At 37.5% G+C, this 24654-nt stretch overlaps 1 protein-coding gene across 2 annotated transcripts in view; it reads right to left on the bottom strand.

The window, feature by feature from the left end:
- Positions 1-24654, bottom strand: part of ACER3 (alkaline ceramidase 3) — a 112938-nt gene that overhangs the window by 37823 nt on the left and 50461 nt on the right. For both annotated transcript variants that reach the window (XM_037038438.1, XM_037038439.1), the window contains exons 3-6: positions 16934-16986; positions 9226-9278; positions 7161-7242; positions 4953-4988 (exon numbers count right to left, since the gene is read on the bottom strand). In XM_037038438.1, coding sequence (XP_036894333.1) covers positions 4953-4988; positions 7161-7242; positions 9226-9278; positions 16934-16986 — 224 coding nt within the window. The remainder of the gene's footprint in view (positions 1-4952; positions 4989-7160; positions 7243-9225; positions 9279-16933; positions 16987-24654) is intronic.

Genomic DNA, 24654 nt, shown 5'->3' with positions numbered 1-24654 from the left:
TCTTCTCTTCTCATGTTCTGCAGAATTTTATATTAGTCTCCAGAATAATAGTCACCAAATAATAGTCCCCAGAATACTACTGTGCTGGGAGATGTTAAGTGATATTCTACAAAAAAGAATTCTATTGTCCAATAAATTGTGCTCAGCTGGCATCTGCTCTGTGAAGTCTTCCTGAAATCCTTCTATAGATATTACTTACTCTCTTTTTATTCCCAAAGTACTTCACTTATATTGTATTTTGAACAGTTTTTAAAGTTGGTAACTGAATTCTGATTTACCTACAGCACAGGTAGCAAACACAAGGCCCACAGGCCGCATCCGGCCGGACACCTTGTTTCTACCGGGTGGCAGTGCTGAGCTCCTTGCCCCTAGTTAAGGAGTAGTTACATTTATACAGTCCTAGAATTGAATTCGGCCCTTTGAAGCCAATAGCAAGGCTGATGTGGTCTATAGTGAAAATGAGTTTAGCCCTGGCTGGTGTAGCTCAGTGGATTGAGCACGGGCCTGCGAACCAGAGGATCGCGGTTCGATTTCCAGTCAGGGCACATGCCTGGGTTGCAGACTGGTTCCCTGCAGGCCAACTCCCAGCAGGGGATGCACGAAAGGCAACCATACATTGATGTTTCTCTCCCTCTCCTTCCCCTCTAAAGATAAATAAATAAATAAATAAAATCTTTAAAAAAAAAAAAGAAAATGAGTTTGACACCCCTGAGTCCTAAAGTATAGCTATACTTAAGTTTTACATATTCAGTCTTCACATTTTTTTTCTAATAAATTCATTGTTGCACTAAAATCTAAAATAAATATGCACTAAAATTTAAGTAACATTTTTCATTCTTTCTAATAACATATCTTTCTGATAATGAATTAGATGCCACAGTATATTGCTACAGGGACATCATCACATTACAGAAGATACATGGGCTTTGAAATTAAAAAGACCTGAGTTAAACTTCCAGCTCTGCTGCGAACTAGGTGAGAAACAGTTATCTCACCTACAAAATGAAGATGATAATTTTATGCAGTTTGTTGATATTTTTAAGATAATAGGTAAGTCAATCCATATAAACTATACAAAACAGATAATACTTAGCACATAACAGATATTTTAAAATGTCAGTTTTTTGCTTCTTTTCCAAGCATGCTTACATATTAACTTTCTTACATCTCTAATTTGTAATAAAGTGGCACAAATGAAACATAATAAAATTAAATAAATCTGCTTACGTTTCTGCTTTTCAAACTGTTTACATAGCATGTCCTTTCTTAAAACCCAAGAGGGCCAAATTAGAGGGGAGAGTTACAAAATACGGATCTGTCCCCTATAGAAACCACCTTTAGAAGACACCTACTCTGGCTGGAAGGTTAAAAGCCACAGAACTCTGAAACATCAGATGAGGTTGCATCTGAGATATTCAAGTACTGATTTGTCAATTAGCTGCTCAAAGAGGGTTCACTGACTTCTTAAATTCTCAAATGCTCTTTTAATCTAGTCACATATCTGCTTTTTTGTTTTCTTAAGATACATTGATATTTCTATTGAATGTGGCATATTTGTGTATTGTACCCTTGGCAGGGCTATCAAATTAAATAAATAGCTCTCTTTTGGCTCTCTTTTGGAGATGTTTGGACTACCTTATATTTAATATAGTAAAGTAGAACTGTTATCAGTATTTTCTCTCTCTGGGAAACTAACCTGATTAGCAAGCCAATCATCCTGGTTGTGGCAGATACTTTCAAAGTGTTTATTAACTCTTTCCTTCTAATAGCATGCCACTACTTACCTCTTAGGCCCAACTCACATATCTCCTTTCACATGCTTTCCCGGATTATCACAGGCAAAAATTCATGCATGTCATCTTATGTCTCAATATGTACTTTTAGTACCACACCGTGTTGTTTATTTTTGTGCTTTCACTATCTTATATTAATTATTTTTATATTACCCTTGTGAAATAACACTTCTTTTTTAAAAAACACTTTATAGATGAGGAATTGAAGTACAGGCACAGTGAAATTTGTTCATGGATAGCCAAGTAGCAAGAAATCAAAGTGGTAAGAAAGTAAGATTCCAAACTCTCAAACAGAGCTCCTTTAGATTAGACAATGTTGCTTTCCCCTCCTTTTCCATTATTTTCAAGATTTTGAAAGTTATTGTAAATCTTGTCACAAACTCCAAATCAACTTTCCACTTAAGAATGCCAAAATAACTTTTCCAAGTTTCTGTACATAAGAACATCAACAGTTAGAAGCCTGTCAGCTTAGTCTCCAAGCAACCACGCTTCCTCCCGCCATCCTGGCCCAGCCTGGCACCACCATGAGGGTTTTCTATGTCCTGCTGCTGCCTCTCTGCCTATTCTTCTCCCAGGCGGCCCCAGGCACTGGCCTTCTTACAGGTCTATTCCACAGGTGTCCAGAATACCAATGTGGGAGGGACCTGCCACTTCTCCCCGTGCCCACTCTGCACTGGGATTGAAGGCAACTGTTACAAAGGGAAGGCCAAGTGTTGCCTCTGAGCTGGGAGCCATGGGACAAGACCAGAAGCCATGTGAACGACCTGTAAGCATTGTTTTAGTTTTAAAAAAGACCTTTAAAATAAAAGAACAGCAATAGTTATATGAAAGAATAAAAGCTATACTCCAAACTTTGACAAATAGAAAAATCTCAGAAAATGCAATTTTCTTTTAAGAACAGTACTTTTGCTTTTTTAACACTAGAATAAGTAATAATTTAGCTATATGCAATAGATGTACCTTGTAATCCTCTCTTGAGTCATCTAAGCAGACAGACCATGATGCCCTTGTCTACATTAGCACTGCTTTTACATATTTATTACAAGACATATATACCACAAATAGTATTTTACAAGCCTGTTTTCCTGACCAGGTAGTGAGCACCTTGAGACCAGCACCTATATTTTATTTGCCTTTGTATATCAGTATTACTTAATGTTTATTGAATGTTTACTATGTGCTAAGGGTTTCTGGTATACATTATCTCATTTAATCCTCAGACAACTTTAGGAGATTATTATATCAGTTTTAGGTTATATAATAAGCCCCTTAAGAGCTGGGACCTCTTTATTTCATTTACTAATATATCTCCTGTGCCTATTATAGCACTTGGCACTTAAAAAGCCCAACGTTCTGTAACGGACCCAGGGTATACAGATAGTAAAAGAGACTCGATTGGAATTCAGGTCTGCCTGACTTCAAAGTCTTACTTTGATTTCAACTTCCAGCTCAGAATTTGGTACAGAGAAGGTACACAGTGGACATTGAATGAACGAATAAACATGTTCTACCTTCAGGCTGCTTATCCACTTCACACTAACATTCTTCTACTTCTTCACTTCTCTATTCTAATTTTTAATCTCTAAGCCTAGGGTATAAGTCATAGCTATAAGCTTTCATTCTGCCTCCTTCCCTATCAGCAAACATTACCATTCTACACAGAGAAGAAAATATTTACTGCTGGAAAAACACATGGAAATTGCAGCATAGGAAATTATATGAATAGCTTATTACTTTTATTATATAAACATAATGTCAAATAGATTTAAACACAAAATGGAAAACTGATGGTCATAAACTTACAACAATTAACCTCAAATTTCCAAAAAAAATTTTGGTAGTTGATTTTTCTTTCTTATAAATGCAAATAAAAATTTATGAACACTGTGCTATTTTTTTAAATAAATAAACTTACTTAATTTTTTATGCTGTATCAATAAATCTTTCTAAATAATGATATCACTTCAAACTACAATAAACAGGGAAGTGAGTTGGGGGTGTCCTCTCCTGTAGTACCTGCTGTAGCAGGTCGGCTTTCAGCTGGCCCGTAGAAAAGCAAGGCACAACAATGTGGTTTTGGAATTCACTTAAAAACAAATGATTTCTGCCCTGGCCGGGTAGCTCAATTCGTAGAGTACTGACCTAATACACCAAAATTATGGATTCGATCCCCAGTCAGGCCACAAACAAGAATGAATTAATGAATGCATAAATAAGTGGAACAACAAATCTCTCTCTCCCCCCTTCTTCTCTCTCTCTCTCTCAAAAGTGTAATCAATAAATAAATGTATATAGTCTATAAATAAAAGTTATAGAAACATTTACTTATTATATAAGCACAAGTATTCTAAAACTACAAGGCCTCTGATAATCCTGAAGTGTGTGCTTATTTCTTTATTTTTATTTGTTAGTTTGTTAAAATGGTGACAGGAATTGAACAAATCTAGGCTACAATCCTCCTGGCTCTGCCTCTTAATAACTGTGTAACCCTGGGGCAAATTATTTAATATTTCTAAGCTCATTTTCCTGGAAATGTAGACAGTCCCTGATTCGCAGGACTGCTGGGGAGATTAGTCTGTGTAGTAATGAGCACAGTGCCACGCACACAGTGGAACTCAATAGACAATAGATATCTCTCTTTAGTTAGGGTCTGTGGCTTTATTTCATTCTGGTTTCATTATGAGATGCATTTACATCATTATTTCCTATAGCAAAGTTTCCTGTGTTTGATTCCCTCAATTTAAATAATCTTCCACCTCAAAAACTTATTAAAATATATATTAGGGGAAAAATATTCAAAGACTTTTCAGTCTACCTTTCCTACAAAAGAATGCCACAAAAAAGACATATATATATATATATGCATAAGGCTTCCTGGTTTTTTCCCCCCTGCTTATAAAAGCAATGCTGCATCTACCTTACTGACTTCCAACAGTCAGGTGGGCCTGGGCAGTCACAGTTCCAGGTAGATTGCTGTTACCTACAGCTGGATCCTGTAGGCACTTGAGTTCGAAACCTGTTTTCAACACTGAGTTTTCTTAGGGTATCTATGATTTCATTTTCAAAAGTTGTATCTACATATTATTTACCAGAAGAGGAAAACACAAGGCAGACAAGTATGGTTAACCAATCAAATTTGTAATAATTTTTAAGAATTACCTGATGAAATACAGGCTCCTTTACCTTTAGGTAAACCTGTAAAATATTAAAACGCATGTAAATGAAGAGCATCATGGAGCAGGAAAGAAACCCTATTGCATATCCCAAACCTCTCCTGCTTTCCTAGTCCTGTGACCTAGACCTGACTCCAGCCATATAAAACCAATCAGATTCGGTGGCACGCCACAGGAGGGCCAGTGCCCACAGGTGGGTCTCCCCCAGTACTAGCTCTACCATGGTAAACTACGCTTCACAACTGTTGTGGATGACTCGGGCCTCTTGGCCTCTGCATCAGTACCAAGGAGGGGCAAAAACGCAGATACTCACGACGGCTGAAGAGGTTATGCCTGACAACTCTGTTCTACAGCAGTAAGAACACTGGCTTTAGAGTTAGAGACATAAATTACATTTCAGACTCTGCCCCTCACTTGCTGCATGCTTTGAGCAAGTGTAAATAGCATCACAACCTAAAGACTAATTTTCCCTTATCTGGATAATGGGAATAATAATGTTAGGAAATAAGAAGGTAAAATACATGAAAAGTGTCTAGCATAATAGGTGCTCTGTAAGTGAAAACATCTAAAACAGATCTCTTGGCTTCTGCTTCCCAAAACCTCTAACTCAACTCACCTAGATGTGTTCCTAATTACACAAAACCTAGTTCTAGGCTCCTGAGTGGTTAAGTTCAATGCCTATTCAAGATTTAGCATGTATTTATTGCATTACAGGAGTATATCTTCAAAATGACATGGTAGAGAGGAATGAAAATTCAAATCACAATCTTAAAATGACTCCCAACACTTACAAGACAAAGTCTAACTTTCAAAGCCTTCCATGACGTCACTCCTGCCTCTGTTTGGCTTCACTGTTTTTCTCTTGTTTCTTTTTACTCCTAGGCTCCAGAAAGGACAATGCTCCCCCAAATGTGCTATATTCGTGTTTCTGTACCTTTAAACAAGCTGCTCTTCACTTTGTTCAGAAATCCTCCCCTGCTGGCAAACACTCATTTTTCAAGATTCAATTCAAACTGCACCTCTTTCTGGAAGTCTTTTCTGATCCTCTCTCAATTCAACAAAAGCAACCACTCATTTTCCTCTGTAGCCTCATTGTCCCTGTATACATGGTTCTATGCCTACAGACAATGTCAGTATTTAGAAATGTTTCACCATGCTCTTGGCCCAAGAGCCTTGTGAACTTCTTTTTTTTAGCTTTTCTTTTTTTACAATTTATTTAATTATTTTTCCAGTACAGTTTTCTGTCTATTACTCTCATCCCATCCCACCCCCGTGCTCCCCCCTCCCATTTCCACCCTTCTCAGTTGTTGTCCATGTATCCTTTATATATGTTCCTCTAAATCTTTCCCCTATTTCCCCTGAAATTCCCTCCCCTCTCCCCTCTGGTCACTGTCAGCCTGTTCTCTATTTCAGTGTCTTTGCTTATATTTTGTTTGCTTGTTTGTTTTGTTGTTTAGGTTCCTGTTAAAGGTGAGATCATATGGTATTTGTCCTTCAACTTCTAATTATCAGTTAAAACTCAGCTTAAGTGCCTCTCTATGGAAAGTTCCTTGACCTACCCAAGCAATCTTCATTGAATGAATATTCCTTATTTCATCCTTCTATAACTGTTTTTTGCCTCTATTACTGTAATTTATCATCTTTTGAAGCAATTCATTATTTACATGTTTGACTTCCCTACTAGAATGTACTACTTAAGCAAAGCAACTACTTCTTAGACATCTTTGTATTTTCTACTGCCTGATATGGTATATTTGCAGTAAAAGTTTGTTGAAATGAGTATCTCTCTACACAAAATGCAATTCACTTGCAGGGGAAAAGAAGCTATCTCGCCTTATTAGGAAAACGTTAAAAATAGACATATTAGGCTCAACAGAACTGATCTAATCTCTCCCTTTTTTACCAAATAGGAGGTAATATATCTATCTATGAGAAAAGTTTATTTTTGTCATTGCTACTGAACATTAGCCTTTTGAATTTCCCCCTATTTTTTTAAAAACCAGAGTTTAAAAAAGTTGTTTCAACTTTTTGTTGAGAAATAACACCTAAACAGGGGGGAAAAAGCAGTATTTGTGAGTTTTGTGTAGAAACATTTCAGTTTGAACAGCATGAAGCAAACACTGGAAGCAAAGTGTGCCAGACTTCACAACTGCCTAGCTCCCATGCTTAATCTGTTAGATGACACGTGACTTACTGTGGTTACTATTAGACTGAATAGAACTAAGGTAAAAAGCAGGTGGTAGTTTACTGAGTTCTTGATCTTGAAACATTCAAACCTTAAAAACAGAAAAAAAAAGAAAATGGCTTTAGAATATATAACTAGGAGAATAAATAAAATGCTGTTTTACCAGCTGCATACGAGCCTCTGAGTCTACTGATGCCTGTTTCTTCCACCCATACCCTGACCTTAGAGAACCTATTCTGTCCACGGCATCCAAGAGCCATGGGGACCAGGAGCGGCACCTTCCTTACACAGGGCCAATGAGAGGAGGCTCTCCCCTGAAAATCTGGAGTCTGGTAGCTGGACTAAGGCATACTATTACAGACAATATCATTCTGTTATAATTGTCTCTTTACTTACCTGTCTCCCCAACCAGACCGTGAATTCCTTGTGTGCAAGGATAAACTCTTTTTTCCATATATCCAGTCACTGGGATAGTATATTCAGTAAATAAGTATGAACAAATACACGGCCATCAGTTAAGTGTCCAATGTTTGAACCTATGTTTCAGTACAAGCAGCAGAAGAGTTCTCTCAGTTTACTAATTAATTGGCTGTGGGAAGTGGACCCAACTCCTATTTCCTTTCCTGTAAAGAAAATGGTAGCCCAGATGACTTCCAAGATCTCTTTTATCTTGAAATTCTGGAACTTGAGGACTTAGTAGTAAGAGCTCATCTGAATGTATTTTTTCTAGATCAGGGTAGCAAACTACAGCCCAAGGGCAATTTCCCAGCCTAAACCTGTTTTTTCATAAATAGAATTTTATTGGAACAGTCACACCTATTTGTTGCAATTCTCCCAAGTCAGGCAGCAAAGTTGAAGGGTGGCCACAGAGATCAAAGGCACAGAAAGGCCTAAATAATTACTATCTGACCCTTTACTGAGAAACATTTCAGAAGAACTCTTTTTTAAAACTATATTCTTTGAACTCTTCTGAATTTATGTATCTTTGGAAGATATTCTTGAGCTAGCAATCATATTGAAAATAATCAGATTGTTATCACATGAGGGGCTCAGAGATGTCTTGAGTATTAGTACTAAGAAACAGAACATATACTTAGAAGGTAAAGCTATTAAACTTACAGCTCAATTTCCAAATCTGACACTTACTAACTAAATGACCTTAGGTAAGTCACCTAAGCATAAGTTCTGCTTATATCTGTGGATGAAAAAGAAGTCCTACGGAAAGTAACTTCATGGGGGATCTGGTCATAAATTCGTTAAGTGGTCAGGTCATGGTGGGTAGCAATGTCCCAGGCACATACCTTTCTAGTAAAAGGGTTATCTTTGCCATAAGCAAGCCCTGTGCATCTAGGTTAACACACCCTTGTAATAAGCTTAACCACACTTAAGAAAGTACATAAGCTTGTATACTATCCAATCCCTGCCTCGCTTTCTCTAATCTTCATGTAATCTTTCCTAGTTCCCTCTTTAATTACAAATGGATAAAATAAACCTGCAAAACTGTCATTCTCGGAGCATTTGAGATCTTGCTTTCCAGCAATTGTCATCATTTTGGGCTCAAATAAACTTTTAAAAAACCTCTTTACGAATGTTTCTTTCATCAATATATCCTTAGACCTAATTACTCAATCTGTCTGGGCTTCACTTCATCACCTGTAATATGGGAACAATATGCATTTATCTTATGCAACTGTGAGAATTAGAGATGACTTAGTATTGCTAGAACAATTAGATGTACAAAGTAGATGTACATTATTTTCATGGTATAATATATAAAATATTTATTTAAACATGTATACATTCATAACTCAAAGAAGGGCAAATGATATAGCTTAAGTCAAACTTAAGTAAGAGTCCATCTAAACTGGCTGTAGGGTATTGAGAACAAAAGTTAATAAACATTATAACTTCCCAGAGACTACACTCTCTATATTAAGATTACAAGTATCATAATCTACACCATTACAATCTCTCGGTAAGACTAACTGGGTTAGTTATACAACTTAATTTGTTATGAGGCCAATATGAATTTTAAAATACATCAAACAACAGAATTTTAAACCTAAATACTTACATGCAGTACACAAATACACAACAGCTGTAAATCATTGGGAGTTCATCCAATAGCTGTAAGAAACAAAGGCAAATAACAAGACACGAGTATTGTAGAGATGTAATTATACAAATCAAAATAAAACATGATTAAAATGGTCACCTCATTACCTATTATGTTTTACTAATTCATTTACATATTTATTATTGTCTAATTTACACTGTTTATTTTTGTCCTAATGTACATGCCCAAGTATAATGCAGGACTCACGGGGCGGCTCAGATCATTTGGTATCACAAACTATAATACCATACTTCCAGGAAAGAATGATGTCCACCACGTCGAGGCCTGTGGGTCCCATCAGCATTCTTTTGCATTTCTGCCCTTTCCTGTAGCACTTAAACTCAGTAAAATGTCCACTAACATACATAGGAAGGAGTATTAATGGTCAGGAAAGTCACTTAATTAATCTAAGAAACCTACATCTCAGAGAAATAATATTATTATTAGCAATAATAATTATAGCTATTATGTATTAAACCAGAGTGAGACATTATGCTAAGTGGTATAGATAAGTTATTGCCAACTCTTAAACCAATCCTGAACCCAATCGTATGTGTGGGGAATAGTCTGAAGGGAGAAAGCACAGATGTGGGGGAACAGCCAAGCGGCTACAGCAGTCTAGGCTAAGGAAAGTTGCCACTTGAATTCAGGTAGCAGAATCAGAACAGACATAAGTGAACAGTCTTGAGAAATACTTAGGAAGTAAAATAAACAGGGCGTTGTGGTTGATTTGATACAAAGGTGAGGGATGTCTATGATGAATGCCTGGTGTTTTGCCTAGACATTTCAGATGATGGTAGTCCAGTTTACTCAGATTGTGGAAACACAGAAAATTACAAGAACAATTTTCAATATGCTGAGTTTGAGGTACCTGTGAGGCAGCCAGGTAATGTCAATCAGGCAACTCGAAATACAAATCTGTAGTGGAAAAGAAATGTCTGGACTCCAGATTTTGAATGCTTGTTTATTTGTTTAAAGAACTGAATTGAACTGAGTATAGGTTCAATATGTTCAAAGAGCACAGATTTTATTTTTATTTATTTTAAATTGGTATTTATTTATTTTAGACAGAGGGGCAGGAGGGAGAAAGAGAGGGAGAGAAACTCTATATGAGAGATCACCATGGATCAGTTGCCTCCCACACACATCCCAACTGGGCATAGAATCTGCAACCCAGGCATGTGCCCTGACTGGGAATCGAACTGGCGACCTTTTGCTTTGCAGGATGATGTTCAACCTGCTGAGTCACACTCGTCAGGGCCAAAAGAGCACAGATTTTAAAATCTGGGTGTACAAATAGAATAGCTTTATTTTAAAACCATAAATAGCAAAATTATGACTGGTAAGAGAGCACAGAGTTCCAGAGTAGGGAAGGGTACAGATCTGAAGATGAATCTGGAAAGGCAGGCAAGGGCTAAATCACAAAGCCTGAGGTTCAAATTTATAAGCTTCAACTATAAAAAGTGACATGATGGGAGAGCAGGGACTATATTTTACATATCTCATCCCTGGCACTTAGGCAAAGCCTAGCAAATATTGCTCAAAGAATAAAAACAATTAGTTTTGTTTGTAGAAAGAGCTACTTCTGTTCCAGTGTAACAAATGGATAAGGAAAATTGGGAACACCAATGATGGGAATCTGGGTTGGAGATGATGGATTAGGGTAGTAGCAATACAGAGAGGCAGAGGCAGATGTATCCAAGAATTATGAAAGTTGAATCAAGAGGTTTTAGTAGTTGTAGAGGTGAGAAAGTAGGAGAAATTAAAGATGATTCATAGGTATTTGGCTTGGGCTTTCAGTGTAAGATGGTTTCATTCACTAAGATAGGGAACAAAGGAAAAAGAAAGGTAGCATTTATAAGTAGAACATCTGTTGTTTATAAAGTCTGAATTAGCTTACATTATTACCTAACATTTATGCTATTTACATTTTTGTATTATAAATAAGGTTATAGGTGAGCAAGTGTTTTTCTTTGGTTTTATTTTCTAGGAAAAGTAAATTATTTTAGTTATGAGAAACAGCTAAATGCATTAATTTTTTTACTAGCATTTATTTTTTCTATATCAAACCTATTATATGTTCATTACAGAATACTTGGAAAAGGCAGAAAAACACAAAGAAAAAATTAAGAAACTGCCTTTAATTTTATCCTCCCCAAGATTATCAATAACTGTACATTTTGATTACTGAAAGCAAAATGAATGAGTTGAATGAGTAAATAAATGAAAAAGGTCTGGGAGAAGACTTCAAAGACTTAAGATCTTTATGTTCTTACCAGACTCAGTACAAGACACTGTCCTAAGGCAAATAAAGGAAAAAAAGAATACGAAACGAAAGTTGGACCCTAATCTTGTCTTTAACTTCCTGTGTAACTTTAGTCAAGTTACTTCCCTGTTCTTAGGCTGTTTTTTCATTTATAAAATTTGTAGATTGGACTAAATTTTTAAAAACCCTCTAATATTAAAGCTCGATGACTTTGAATTGTCCTTTGGTACCTTTACCCCTTATTTGAAGGCCATTGTTCACTCTACCCCATCTCCACATGCATTGCTATTGGCTAGTTGCCACAAGAACGTAACACGTGAATACTGAGGATGGAGTTAGTCATGCTTAATGCTACGTTTCACAAGAACACACATAACTTAATAGTTCTCAAAGGAGTGAATCACTAACGATGGATGAGTAATGGTGGTGTTCAGACTGGCTGAAGAAAATTGAAGGAAACTACTATTTATTAAACATTTATTTACCAGGTCCTATCCTGGTATTGTACTTTCACACATGCCAGTCAACTGATCCTCATAATACTCTTAACAGGTATTATTAGACCTATTAGATAGATGAGAAAACACTAAGGTTCGTCAAGGTTAAGGAGCATATCTACACACAAACAGCCAGCAAAGGGGTAGAATCAGAACTGGAACCTAAGCAGCCACCTAGACATAATAAATCTGAAGAAAATACCATTCGTGCTCTAAATCATTCTCAAGGCAGAACTGTCAATATTTTGCTTGAGTTCACTTTAGGCAGAGCTGGGCCTCCAATATCTCTATTGCTACAATGAGCTAAGTTCAGGCTGGCAGAACGGTTCACTGATCACCAGAGCCAGGTAAGTGGCAGCACTGTCATTTCTTACTTTACTTCAGTGACTGTGTATAACAAATGATGGCCTAACACAGTAGAGTCAAATTTATTCTGAAAGGGGGCAACACAGGGAGCCACTAAAAAGATGGAGAAGTCCTCTGATACTGATACATGTCCTCCTCCTCATTCACTGGGAAAATGGGTCATGTCATTTCTGCCCAGTTAGACAAGCACAAAAAACCATAACTTTGTAGACTAAAAGGAGAAGAAAATAAGGCATTTGTATAATTTGCCCATGATAAAGTAGTGTTATGGTGACGATAGAGCGCAGAATCAAAGATCTCAGGATCAAAGGCCATCCAAATGTGTGCTATCTTGCTAACAACCTTGCCAACAATTGAGATTATGTGCCAAGCAAAGTGTGTCCCACCTTTGCTCAAAATCCATTAATGGCTCACAGAGGATAAAGTCCAAGAGGCTTAGATCTGTCCTCTGGTTAGTTTCCCAAACCACATCTTCATGCAGTTCAATGCCTGTCCCAGAGCAGGTACTTGATAATTTAACACATATTACTACTGGCCGCACTACTGCCATCATCACCACGTACTTCCAGTGCCATGGCTACAACCACAATGTACTACTTGCAGTGCCCTGAGATACCAGCCGCACTCTCGCACCTCTGTGCGCTCCAGTTGGCCTGGCAAATTCCTACTCATCTCTGATAATGCAACTCAAAACACGTGTCTGAGTCATCTGTGTGAAACCCATTCTCTGATCTTCCTACCCTAAATAATGAATTTCTTTTTCTATTTCCATAGGACTTTGTATGGCCCTTTATCACTGCGTTCTATCTTCGCTCCTAGACAAATGACTCCCTGAGGAAAAAACATCATCTTTACACTTGTGCATACCTGTTGCCAGGTACCAAATACACAATTTTGAACTAATTAAAGTGTTTGTTCAGCCTGTGCTCAGGCACCTCCAAGGACAGAGGACTCAAGATCTCCCAAGGCAGTCTTTGCCATCTACTAGCTTGGACAATTCTTCCCTATGTTGATCAAGATGTCTCTTCATCTTTAACGCCCCTAGGACAACATGGAATAAACCTAATACTCTCAACAAGTCAACCCTTAAACACTGATTCATAAAACATTTATGCAGTGCTATATGGCAATCCTGTGATATAAACAAGGGATACACCAAGGTCAACCAGAGAGAGAGAGTCCCTGCTCTTATGTAACTCACATGTTGATAGAGAAGTCAGAGACATATATAGTATATTTATAAACACTGGTAAGAGCAGTAATAGAGATGCACAGAGTGTTATGGAAGAACATGTGAAAAGAATATATCCTGCCCTGGAGCCATGGAAGGCTTCCTAGAGGGGCTGCCACCTTGCCTGAGACTTTGAGGAACAAACAGCAATTGTCCATGGGAGAAAGGGAATGCAAGAGGGCCAGGCACGAACAAATGCACAGAATAGAGAGGCTGGTGATTAGAGCTCAGTGTGGCTCACTGAGCATGTCTTCTGTTCTTTCAGCTAAATATAGTCACGTGCTGATCACACAGTGACATTTCCCACCATCTTGGAATGAACATATGACAGTGGTCCCATAAGATTATAATGAAAGATGAAAAATTCCTATCACCTAGTGATGTTGTAGTCAAAGTTAAGTCTTAGAGCACACATTACTCATATGCCTGTGGTGATGCTGGTATAAACAAAACTACCGCATTATCAGATGTTTAAAAGTATAGTACACACAATTACAGTAGTAGGCTATACCACCTAGATTTGTGCAAGTGCACTATGATGTTTGCACAAAAATGAAACTAACGCATTTCTCAGAACATATTCCAATGTTAAGCAGCACATGAATGTGTTCCCAGTTCCTTCCCCTCAGGCATCATGAGTAGGTTTTGAGTGCTTTCACCATTCCAGTGTCTTTCATCTGAACACATGCTACATTAGTCCTCAGAACTGAATGCAATATTCTTGCCATGATCTGATCAGCACAGAGTAGGCGAGACTTTCCCTTTGCTCACTCAGATGCCTAGTCTTGCCTGACATCTTGTCTCAGCACATTCATCTGGTTGTTTCTTCATATATATGGGACAGATAAATAAATGGATAATATGGGATTCAGCAAAATTAAAAACTTTTTTGCTTCAAAAGATGCTAGTAAGAGAAAGAAACCCCCCCACAGAATTTGCAAACTATATATTTGATCAGGGTCTAGTACCCATAACAAAGAATTCTTACAACTCAATAAAAAAAAGCAATTAACCAATTTTTAAAAATGAGCAAAGGGCCTTGGCTGGTATGGCTCAGTGGATTAAGTGCTGGCCCAAGAATCAGGGGGTCACTGGTTCGATTTCTGGTCAGGGTACATGCCTGGGTTGTAGGACAGGTCCCCAGCAGGGGGCACTCAAAGGACAACCACACATTGATGTTTCTCTCCCTCTCTTTCTCCCACCCTTACCCTCTGCCTAAAAATAAATAAATAAATATTTAAAAAATAAAAAAATAAAATTAAAATTAAAATGAGCAATAAAAATGAGCAAAGGGCCATCTGAATAGATATTTCTCTTAAGAAGCTATACAGATAGCCACTAAGCACATGAAAAGATGCTCAACATCTTTAGTCATTAAGGAAATGCAAACCAAAACCACAGTGAGATACCCCTTCACACCCATGAGAACAATATAATCAAAAGGACAGACAATAACAAGTATTGCCAAGGATATGAAGAAATTGCTGGTGGGAATGTAAAATGGTACAGTCACTTTGAAAAACAGTCCGGCAGCTCCTCAAAAGATTAAACATAGTATTACTATATGACCTAACAATTCCACTGCTAAGTATCCTACACCCAGGAGAACTGAAACATATCTACAAAAACTTGTATATGAATGTTCATAGCAGCATTATGCATGAAAGCCAAAAAATGGAAATAACCCAAATGCCCATTAATTGACAAACGGATAAACAAAATGTGGTATATCTAGACAATGGAATATTAGTTGGCCTATATAAAAGAAGATAGACACACCTGGTTGGTGTAGCTCAGTGGATTGAGCACAGGCCTGCGAACCAGAGGATCACGGTTCAATTCCCAGTCAGGGCACATGCCTGGGTTGCAGGCCAGTTCCCTGCAGGCCAACTCCCAGCAGGGGACGCACAAAAGGCAACCATACACTGATGTTTCTCTCCCTCTCTCCTTCCCCTCTAAAGGTAAATAAATAAAATCTTAAAAAAAAAGATACTTACTGTCAAAAAAAATAAAAGTAGACACAAAAGGTCATATTTTGTATGATGCATTGCTAAGAAATGTTTGGACTAGGCAAATCCACAGAGACAGAGAGTAGACTAGGGGTTGTGAGGGGCTAGGTAGAAGGGCTAGTGACTACTGGTGGGTTTCTCTTTGGGGTGATGAAAATGTCCTAGAATTAGATTCTATTTGAATGCCTTCAACTTTTATAGATTCTTCCCAAGCTCCTTCATGTTGCCATAGATTCTTTGTACTTCTTTAAAAATAATTTTAGTATTTTATTATGTTTTCCCAGCCAGAAAATATAAGATTTTTTTTGTGCTTGATTAGGTCAGCCCGGTGTCTTATCATTTGCATATTCTCCAAGTCCAGCGTGGCATGCACAACAGACATGACACTTTCTTATAAACATGTGTTGAATATTAAAGTGAATCTATTAATTAATTCTTATACATTTAATATGGCTACAATTAATAATTCATAGGCTGCTGTATATACAGACTCTTCTAGAATTAACACTGTCAGTAGCCTTACGTGGCTACTGAGCACTTGAAATAAACCTAATCTAAGATCCACTGAAACTATGAAATATAGATCTGATTTTAGGGCATGAAGCATTTCATTAATACATTTTTTATATTATGGGTGGAAATAATCCTTTGGGTATATTGGAGTAGATAAAATACATTATTAAAATTAATTTCACTTATTCTTTAATGTGTTTTTTATTGGTGTGGCAACTTGAAAATTTTAAATTACATATGTAGTGCACACTATATTTCTACTAGACAGTGCTGTTCTAGAAGTTTCCGGATGGGTGATGGGGAAAAGAGAGGTCAAAGATTGAGGACTAGATACATAGTCTCCTTAGAGAAAGGGCAACAAATAAAACTGCTTGCATAGCTCTAGAAGTTTGCTAGCTAGAAGAAACAGACCATTCAAGTGGACTCGGTAAGAGTGAAACATGAGGGAATGCAGGCATCTAAGAATAAAAATATATTATTTTGATGAACTGATTATGTCTTCTTAAGATGTCTCTATCGGACTCTATTTTTTGATCTGCTCTAAAATTGTACATACCTACACAGAGGGATCAAAAAGTTATACCCGCACTTATCATGGACCACTTTTTGCTTGCCTCTTTACTTCATTTAATCAATCTGGATCCTCTGGCCTGAAGTAAAAACTCCAGAGATTTTTTTCCAGTCTCTTGTCTCAATCATCCTCTAGCAACATGATCTTTTCTCAAATTTGAAGTGTCTCTGGATTAGGAGAAATAAGCATTTAGTCAATTCTGTCATTACTGACCTGCATTTCATATTTCAGAGTCATGTGGAAGCACCAGGATCCCATGCCTACCACTGAAATTAAAACAAACAAACACAACAATTAGCATTAAATTCTTTGGAGGTGGACAGAGTGACTTCAGAAAACAATAAGACATTGCAAAGCACTGAGCTGTTTTTTTAATTTTATTTATTTTTAGAGATAGGGGAAGGGAGAAAAAGGGAAACATCCGCGTATGAGAAACGTGGATTGGTTGGTTGGTTGCCTCTCGCACGCCTCTAACCAGGGACCTGGCCCATAACCCAGGCATGTGCCCTGACCAGGAATTGAACCTGCAACCTTTTGGTTTGTAGGAGGATGTCCAACCCACTGAGCCTCCCCAGCCCGGGCTCAAAGCCCTGAGTTTTAGGGAGTACAAAGTTTATGAAACCTGCGGCAGGATATAGTAGACCGTGTAGAAGCTCTATAATTATAATGACATTCTGGTATAGAAAAAAAGAAATACAGTGTCAGTTCTTTTAAATTCCCTCTAATACCTGATTTACTAGTTTAATCACTATTCTCCATTCTTTCTTTAAAATATATTACCTGATGCTCAGGGTAAGCTTTAATGCCATGGATGGTTAGCTAGTCTTCACTACTTGGCACATCTGAGCCAAACAGCTGAAGTGTATGCTTACTAAGTGTCGGTCGGCTATGTTTATTCCCAAACCTGTTTAATGGCACTGTACTTAATTATCAGAACTATGACTGCAAAAAGAGAGCTACCGTTTCTACAAAAACTATTTTAAATGCTTAAAATGCATTCAATAAAAGTAAGTTGCTAGTAAAAATTGCTGTTGAAATTAGGCGTGGATAAGATATATGTTACGGATTAGAAAAAACAGTAAAAATCTAAGATTCTACATTCATGTCTCAAAGTTCTTTCCAAGTGCCTCTATTTTAAATAAACTGCTTTCATTTTAGGGTTTAAAAAATGTTTTTAGAAGACTAAGCAGAACTATAATTAGAATCCTATATTCAAAGGCCATGCCCCATACCATATAATCATCAAAGATGGTACGACTACATTTTAATTAAAATAAACCTTGAAGGTGGGTGTATATATATGTTTTCAATAATTACATGCTTTGACTTTTTAAAAATCAACTGACCGAATATCAGCCCCTATCACATGTGGTAATTGAGCTTCTAATGTGATTCCTCAGCTTCTGTCAACAAGCATTTATTAAGAACCTATTTGCCAAAGTCAGTTACAGATGCTGAGGTACAAAGATAAGGCCCAGCCCTTGGCCTTAGTGAAGCAGATAGTCTAATGGAGGGCACAGGCCGATAACTGGAAGAGGCCAGTACCTGGAGGTATGATATGGAGATATGCAGAGAGTACCACGGGAGCACAGAAGAAGGGCACTTACGAAGAAAGTTAGAGTCGTGCGGATACCTGGAGACTCAGCCTTAAAGATGCATAGAGGTTAGGCCAACAAACGTAGTCAATGTGGGCATCACCAATAATTCGTACAAAGCCACTTGAGAAAAATTTCAAACTCTTTGTTACTCTTGCTTTTTTCAAAAAGAAAATCACCACACAAATGATTAGATTCTTTTTACTGCTCAAAATGAGACAAGAGAAGTAAAATGTTATTGTACTTGTTTTATTAAAGAAATGGGGAAGCAAGATGGTTGGTGTCTTTTTGTGAAAGGAGAAATTAGAACATGCAAAGGTAGGTAAGTTAATGGAAGGGTAAAAAATAAACACCGTGAATTATTTAAAGTCACACAATATGCTATGAAGTAAAAAAATAAAAACACAGTGGGATGACCTCTCACCCCAAAAGGGAGACTGGCCGCTTAATCACGCCTCACTCGAGGATCCAAACCTTTTCAAATGTTCTCTTGGTGCTGTTTATACATAGTGCAAAAGTCTGATTTTTCTAGAGCTCTGTAAAATTTATTTCTTTCAACAACCCATTTGAAATGCAAAGTAATGTAACAGAACAGCATCACCTTCCTCCACACGGTATTTTAAATTTTGATACTTTAAAGCAAACCACCAATATTTGCAAAGTTTACCACCTTGATAGAGATACAATTTACTGGTATATTCTACAAAATTAATTTACTGAAGTGCACAACTTGATTTCCAGTACTCTCATGAAGTTAAGCAACCATCATCCTAATTTTAGAACATTTTCATCACCCCAAAGAGAAAGCTAATACCTATTAGTAGTCACTAATATCTATCCATCCTGGTATCTATCCCCTTCTGATATCTATCCCCTGATAGATATACCTCCTGATATCTATCCCTTCCTCAGCCCTAGAAAACCATTAACTTACTTTCTGTCTCTACAGATTTGCCTGTTCTGAACTTCTCATGTAAATGGAATCATACAATAGGTAGTCTTTTCTGTCTGCTTCCTTTCACTTAGAATAACATTTTCAAGGTTCATTCATGTTATAGCATGTATCAATAACTCATTCTTTTATGGATGAATAATATTCCCTTGTATGGACATACTACATTCATTTATCCACCCATCACTAGCTTATGGACATTGTTCTAAATTGCATGTTTGTGTCCCCTCTAATTCATATGGTGAAGCCTCTAACCCCCAACAAGATAGTGTTAGGGGGTGGGCCTTTGGGAGGTAATTAGGTTTAGATGAGGTCATGAGGGTGGGGCCTCATAATGGGATTAGTGTCCTTGTAAGAGGAAGAAAAAGGACCTCACTCTCTCTGCACCTGCAAGCAACAAAAATGGGCCCTATGAAGACACAGGGAAAACATTCATCTGCAAGCTAAGAACAGGGCTCTCAACAGGAACTAACTAGACCAGCACCTGTAACAAAATAAATGTCTGTTGTTCAAGCTAGTCAGTCAATGGTATTTTGTTAAGATGCTTCAGCTAAAACAGATGTTTACGATTTCATGTTTGGCTATTATGAATAATGCTGTGTGAACATTCATACACAGGCATACCTTGTTTTGTTGTACTTCACTTTATTGCCCTTCACAGACATTGCCTTTTTCTCAGATTGAAGGTAAGACCCTCCACCAGTGAAGACTACAACTCACTGAAGGCTCAGATGATGGCGAGCATTTTTTTAGCAATCAAGTATTTATAATAAATTAAAGTATGTACATTGCTTTTTTAGATATACTGCTATTGCACACTTGATGACTACAGCACAGTGTAAATAAAGCTTCTATAAAACGCACTGAGAAACCAAAAAATTCGTGTGACTTGCTTTATTACGATACTTGCTTTACCGTGGTGGTCTGGAACCAAACCCACAGTATCTTTGAGGTGTGACTGTAATCTAGAGATGATTTGAAGTATACAGGAGAACCAGAGTAAAGACAGTTTATTGTTAATTGTTGCTGGAAAATTGGGCAGATACACACAAAAATATGAAACTAGACCCCCTTGCACCATCTACAAAAATAAACTTCAAAATGGATTAAAAACTTAAATGTAAGATTTGAAACCATAAAGCTCCTAGAAGAAAACATAGGCAGTAAAATCTCTGACATTTGTCTTAGCAATATTTTTTTCTGTTATATATCCTTGGCAAGGGAAAAAATAGATAAATGGGACTATATCAAACCAGAGTTTTTACACAGCAAGGGAGACCATCAACAGAATGAAAAGACAACTTTCTGAATGGAAGAAAATATTCATCAATGATACATCTGATAAGGGGTTACTATCCAAAATTTATTAAAAACTCATATTACTCGACATCAAAAAAAACCCAACCCAATTAAAAAATAGACTGAGGATTGAATAGACACCTCTCTAAAGAGGCATACAGATGGCCAGCAGACATATGAAAAAATACTCAATGTTGCTAACTATCAGAAATGAAAATTAAAGCCACAATGAGTGTTCACCTCACACCTGTCAGAATGGCTATCATCAGTAAATCCACAAATGACAAGTGTTGGTGAGGATACAGAGGAAAGGGAACCCTCGTGCACTGTTGGTGGGAATGCAGACTGCTACAGCCACTGTGGAAAACAGTATAGAGGTTCCTCAAAAAATTAAAATGGAACCACCTTACGATGACCCAGTGATTCCACTTCTGGGTATTTATCTGTAGAAACCCAAAAAAACTAATTTGAAAGAATGTATGCACCTCAGCGTTATTTATAGTAGCCTAGATACAGAAGCAACCCAAGTGCCCATCAGCAGATGAGTGGCTAAAAAAATTGTGGTACATATGTACAAAGGAATATTACTTGGCCATAAAAATGAAATCTTACCATATGAGACAGCATGGATCGACCTAGAGGGTATTACGTTCAGTGAAATAAGAGAAAGACAAATACCATGTGATTCCACTTATACATACAATCTAAACAACAAAATAAATGAACAAACAAAATTCAAATGAACTTGTAGACACAGAGAATCGACTGCTTGATGCCAGAAGGGAGAGGGGTTGAAGAACTGGGTGAAAGAGGTGAAGGGGTTAAGAAGCACAAATCGGTAGTTTCAAACCAGTCACGGAGATGCGGGCCGCACCACGGGGAGCACAGTCCATAGTGTTGCCATGACTGGGTGCGGGCCGGGAAGGCGCTGGGGTGGGGAGTGGGGCCCTTTGTGAGATGTGCGACCATCTGACCATTGTACTGTACACCAGAAATCAGTATAAAATAATGTTAAAGATAAACTGCAATTGGGAGAAACAGTACACAGGAAGATGTGCAGAGATTATTTGCAAATACTAATGCCATTTTATATTAGGGACTTAGGCATCCTCAGATTTTGGTATCTGAGGGGGTCCTGGAACCAATCCCCTGTGGATACTGAGGGACAACTGTATACATATACATACAGAGATTAACATGATCAGTTTTACATTCTAAAATACATAACTCTAGTTACAGGGAAGAACAATGTCTACAGGAGTAGTCTCCCAACTTTGACAGCAAAAAAAAATTTTTAGCAGCCCCATAAATGTATCTTATTTATAAATTGCATACCTACTGTGGCCTATGGTAAGGACCGGCATGATTTGGCCTCTGCCTAAACCTCCCCAACCTCCTATTCTGCCACCTTTCCCCTTCACTACTAAAACTATTAGGGGAAAGTGAACAGATAATTATAATATGGTATATCAAGTGCAGCAACAGAGATGTACGTTGTATTGACTGGGAGTACAGAAAAGGGCCATTTAGTTCTATCAGGGAGCTGAAGGTTTAAAGAATGGCTTTCTAGAGTATATGACACGTAAAATGAATCCTGAATGACAAACATGGTGAGCTTACTAGACAAAAGAGGTTAAAGGCAGAGACGTATACAGATGTGTCACTAAGAACTGTGAGTAGGTGGACAAAGCTACAGTGTGATGTACATGTGAGAGGGCCGTGGAAGATGAGGCTAGTAAGGCAGAGAATACAGATTAGGCTCAACCTGCCAAGAAATATATATTTTCAAATTGGTTCTTTCTTTAAAGGAAAAATGGTTGAACGAAGGAGGCCTGCCTGGCTAGAGAAAACTGATAAAATTTAGCACAATAAACCACTTTTCAGCATTGGCATGCTATAATTTATCAACAGGTGCATATTTTCTGAAAGCTTATCCAAATTGACACAAATAAAAAAAACTCAAGAATGGGAAGGTGAGTTACTTAGGCCAACAGAACAAATGTGAAATATGTGAAAGTTAAACAATATTCATTGATCATTAAATTACACAAATTAGAAATTCTGGAGATAACTCAAATCTAAGCATTTTTCTTTTTTTCCTCTTGCATATAAATTGATTGGTCCAATCACTTGGAGAATGAAACATTTAATTAATATAAGGGTGACTCTTAGCTAACATTTTATATAATGTTTCCCTTGAAAAGATGGAGTCATCAAAGTTAAAATAAAATTCACAGTTATAGGAATTATCTAGAGCATTCCAAAAATCAAGTAACAGGGACAAGTTTTCCTCTCCGGCCATGGCTGAAAAAACTGAGGCAGTCAAAATAGTAATGGAATTGGAATAGAGGTCAATGTCCCATCTGCATCTTCTGATTAAATGTTCATTTCATAGCACTTGACTAGAGTTTTTAAGAGCCTCTCAAGCATATAATAGAATTTCACTGTGTTGGAACATCTTGATTCAAATACTTTGGCATACTACCAAAGTGTTCAAGGTTACAACAGAATAAAGATATTTTCTGGTACATATTTATTTTGACTGTAGAAGAGTGCACAGTGGCTTTGGAATCAGACCTTAACTAGAAGCCCAGGTCTATCACTTACTACTTATCAACCTGAGTAAGTTGCTTAAATCTCTTTGAGACTCAGTTGACTCATCTGTGAGATAAGAATAACAATGTTTATTATGAAAGGTTGCTTGAGAATTACCTAGCATGTATCTGGCATAAAATAGGTTATCAAAATTTTTTATTTTCCAGTCCCTAACTCAAGCTATGAGAAAATTCATGTACATAGAAAATGGAATACTTAGATTTTGGAAGTAGGTTAACTTATTTGCCATGACACAAAATTAAAAGCCCAAGAAATACCCAGTTTCTTTAAAATTATATCATTATTTACCATAATGCATAAGAAGGGGCCCAGCATAGATGAAGAAGGACATATTAATTATAAAGTATCAAAGGCATTAACAGTATAATGTGTGATTGTTTTAAATCTATGAACGGTTTAGTGTTATTGGTAGTGTCAAAACAATGTCAGCTACAAGTATAGGGCATGCAGAATTGTACTTCCCAGTTAAAGTTAGCATTCACATTAGAAACGAAATGCACTGTCGTATTAGAGAGGGAGTAGAGTGCTACGGTTAAAAACATGAGCCTTGGAGAGCTGTCCTAGAAAGTTTGGACTCTATCCCTAAACTGCTGGGAAGCCATTACGGCACAGGTGGCAAACACAAGGCCTGCCAGCCAAGTCCGGCCCTCCACCTTGATTTGTCCATCTCAGTACCTTGTTTCTACCCGGTGGCAGCGCCGAGCTCCTTGCCCCAGTGAAGGAGCAGTTACATTTATACAGTCCTAGAGTTACATTCAGCCCTTTGAAGGACAACCTCAAGGCTGATGTGGCCACAGTGAAAATGAGTTTGACACCCCTACATTAGGGTATTTAAGAACAGCTTTTCTAACTGTCTGCCACCTACTCTAAAGGGAATTGATCACTCACTCCCTTTTCTAATCTATCATTAATCTAGTATATAACCTTATTGTAGTAATACACAAAGAGAAGCCAGAATATCCTATTTAGTTTTATCAATGTGTTTTAGATTACTTTTTTCCTTCCCACTCCACATAAGGATGCTGCAACATTAGTAGGTGGGCAACTACATTAATCTAGCAACTCATGGGCTACAGTAGTAACCACATTACTGTAGTAGGCAGGCAACGGCTCCGAAAGATGTGTACCCCCTAACCCTGTGACTATGTTGCTTTAAACAGATTATTACAGTATGCCCAACCTAATCGCCTGAGTCGTCAAAAACAGGAACCTTTGGGAGATGTGACTATGGAAGAATGGTCAGAGATACGTAAAGTTACTAACTGTGAAGATGGAGGAAAGGGGTATGTGCAGCCATATAAGCTGGGAAAGACAAAGAAATTGACTCTCTCCCTAGAGACCCTCCAGAAAGGAACACAGAACTGCCTATACCTTGATATTAGCCCAGTGAACCTTGTGTCAGATTTATAATCTACAGGACTGTTAGACAGACAGTACATTTATCTCATTGTCTAACCCACTTAATTTATGGT

Source organism: Sturnira hondurensis, unplaced genomic scaffold, assembly GCF_014824575.4.
Source record: "Sturnira hondurensis isolate 20B ecotype Veracruz unplaced genomic scaffold, ASM1482457v3 Scaffold0024385, whole genome shotgun sequence".
Lineage (NCBI taxonomy): Eukaryota > Metazoa > Chordata > Mammalia > Chiroptera > Phyllostomidae > Sturnira > Sturnira hondurensis.
This window is presented reverse-complemented; position numbering and strand designations above follow the sequence as displayed.